The following is a 2500-nucleotide window of genomic DNA, read 5'->3' on the forward strand; positions in this document are numbered from 1 at the left end:
CATTCACCACAAAGAGAGTTCTTTCTGCCGGCTTGTCCAAATCGTAGGTTTTAACAACATGCTGTTTCCACAGGAGTTGATGTTTGGCTTTACTCTCTTTACTGAAGCCAAGTTCAACAACTGTAAATAAAACAAAGAACTTATCAAAGACAATTTCTGAATTTTGCCAATAATACCACAATAATGTACTGCAGTTCGTACGTGCCATCAAATAGTCCTTCAACCCCTTTTCTTTCTAAAGACTAATGTATCAAGCATTTTCTAAAGTACAAATAATAGTATTTTTTCTTGTGTTTGTACTAAAAAAAACGTAGGCAAAAATGTTTACATATAAAACATCATGTCAGAAAGAAAGATTTGTTGTTGTTTTTATACTTTGTCCTTTCATGACAGAAAGAAAGAAACCCCATCAAAGGAACTTACCAATTTGGCAACCATGGGTAATCTTGAAATTTCATGTATTTTCTCTCACCAATGTTTAACCACCCACACAAAACACACACCACATACACAAAAGAGAGAGAGAGAGAAAGAGAGAGAGGCAGGGAGGGGGAGGAGGAGGAGGGAGAGAGAGGCAGGGAGGGAGGGCGAGAGAGAGAGAGAGAGAGAGGTAGGGAGGGAGTGAGGGAGTGAGGGAGTGAGGGAGTGAGGGAGTGAGAGAGAGAGAGAGAGAGAGAGAGAGAGAGAGAGAGGGAGAGAGAGACAGAGGGGGAGAGAGAGAGAGAGAGAGAGTGAGAGAGAGAGAGAGAGAGAGAGAGAGAGAGGGAGAGAGGGAGAGAGGGAGAGAGGGAGAGAGGGAGAGAGGGAGAGAGGGAGAGAGGGAGGGAGGGAGGGAGGGAGAAAGGGGGAGGGGGAGGGGGAGGGGGGAGGGAGAGAGAGAGGATGAGGAAGAGGGAGAGGGGGAGGGAGAGGGAGAGGGAGAGGGAGAGGGGGAGGGAGAGAGGGAAAGAGAGAGAGAGAGAGGGAAAGAGAGAGAGAGAGAGAGAGGGAAAGAGAGAGAGAGAGAGAGTGAGAGTGAGAGGGAAAGGGAAGGGAAAGGGAGAGGGAGAGGGAGAGAGGGAGAGGGAGATGGAGAGAGAGAGAGAGATGGAGAGAGAGAGAGAGATGGAGAGAGAGAGAGAGAGAGAGAGAGAGAGAGGGAGTGAGAGTGAGAGTGAGAGTGAGAGTGAGAGTGAGAGTGAGAGTGAGAGTGAGAGTGAGAGTGAGAGTGAGAGTGAGAGTGAGAGTGAGAGAGAGAGAGAGAGATACCAATACCAAGTCTGTCAGACACTCCTCCTGCAAATGCATGGAGGATTCTTTGGTTTTCCTGGGTGGGGGTAGGGTGGCAGCCCCCCAGGAGGGGACAATATAGTGACTTTATTGATACCATGATTATAGCAAAGACTGAGAGTTCCACACTGCATACGCATGATATCAAGAGTGGCGTGATTCTGATATTGAAAAGACATTCTAGCCATTTCCGATGGAAACAAACTCCAGAATCAACCAAACCTAAACATTAGCAATCGAACGCATTTAGTTTCACCCCCAGAAGCATTAGTGACGTTTTTTTCCAAATTTACTAAATGCTTAATGTCGCATTTTGTATGGGTTGCTATGAAGTGCTAATAAATAGGCGCTTGACCCCGTCTAGGAAATATATAGAAGGTAGGAAAGGTTAGGTTGGGTGTTTGGGGCTATATGATACCCTGCATTTGGACTTTTGTCTCTGCAGAGTTCGTGCTCTCGGTAATATATACCTACATTATAAATAACGAGCTAATAATCAATAACTAACTAAAGGCCGTGTCCCACTAGCACTTTTTCCGCCAATTTTTTGACAATTTTATTTAACATCAATACAAACATTCTCGAATATAGCTCATGATCTGATTTTGCGTGGCTGACAAAGTTGACGGAAAGGTTTTCAGACGGAAACGATCATTATTGACTGACTGGAGAATCGACAATTCGCTCAAAAATGGACAAAATTTCAGAAAATTGTAAAAAAATTGACGGAAAAAGTGCTAGTGTGACGGCACCTTTAGATATATCCATATTTGATACACTCAAAATCCACGAATCTAGGACAGTGTGCTGAAATAAGCAAATAATCTCAGATCTCAGCAGTCTGTGCTCGTGAGTTAGTAATGAAATAAATGTTCTTCACATAAAACAAAGAATTAAAAGTGTAAACATTTGAGAAGAAAAACAAACCTATCGCTAAAACCCTTATGAACTTAAAACATTTCTATTACATATAAAGAGAAATCATCCAGTGAAAAATGTCGATTAAGTAGTATCAATGGCAATAACTCTATGGACAATAAAGGTTCTTAATACGATGAAATTACCTCTAAATCCCTTCACATCATCCAATGCTTGCTTCTTGGGGGCCGCCATGATGATGCACTACGGGAGCAAATCTAATTAGTATTTTCTTTTACTTTATGTGATAATAAAAACGAAAGTAACTTTAAAAAGAGGCTGATTTTTATATTTTCTAACTGAGGTATTTAAA

The 2500-nt window shown here is 42.2% G+C and overlaps 1 protein-coding gene across 1 annotated transcript in view; it reads right to left on the bottom strand.

The window, feature by feature from the left end:
• LOC113811655 (ribosomal RNA-processing protein 7 homolog A) overlaps nt 1–2400 on the bottom strand; it is a 30313-nt gene extending 27913 nt beyond the window's left edge. Inside the window, exons 1-2 of the mRNA XM_070126221.1 lie at nt 2334–2400; nt 1–120 (exon numbers count right to left, since the gene is read on the bottom strand). The exon at nt 1–120 is cut by the window's left edge and continues 20 nt beyond it. Coding sequence (XP_069982322.1) covers nt 1–120; nt 2334–2382 — 169 coding nt within the window. The 5' untranslated portion in view covers nt 2383–2400. The remainder of the gene's footprint in view (nt 121–2333) is intronic.
• Nucleotides 2401–2500: the final 100 nt, after the last annotated feature.

Source organism: Penaeus vannamei, chromosome 10 (assembly GCF_042767895.1).
Source record: "Penaeus vannamei isolate JL-2024 chromosome 10, ASM4276789v1, whole genome shotgun sequence".
Taxonomy (NCBI): domain Eukaryota; kingdom Metazoa; phylum Arthropoda; class Malacostraca; order Decapoda; family Penaeidae; genus Penaeus; species Penaeus vannamei.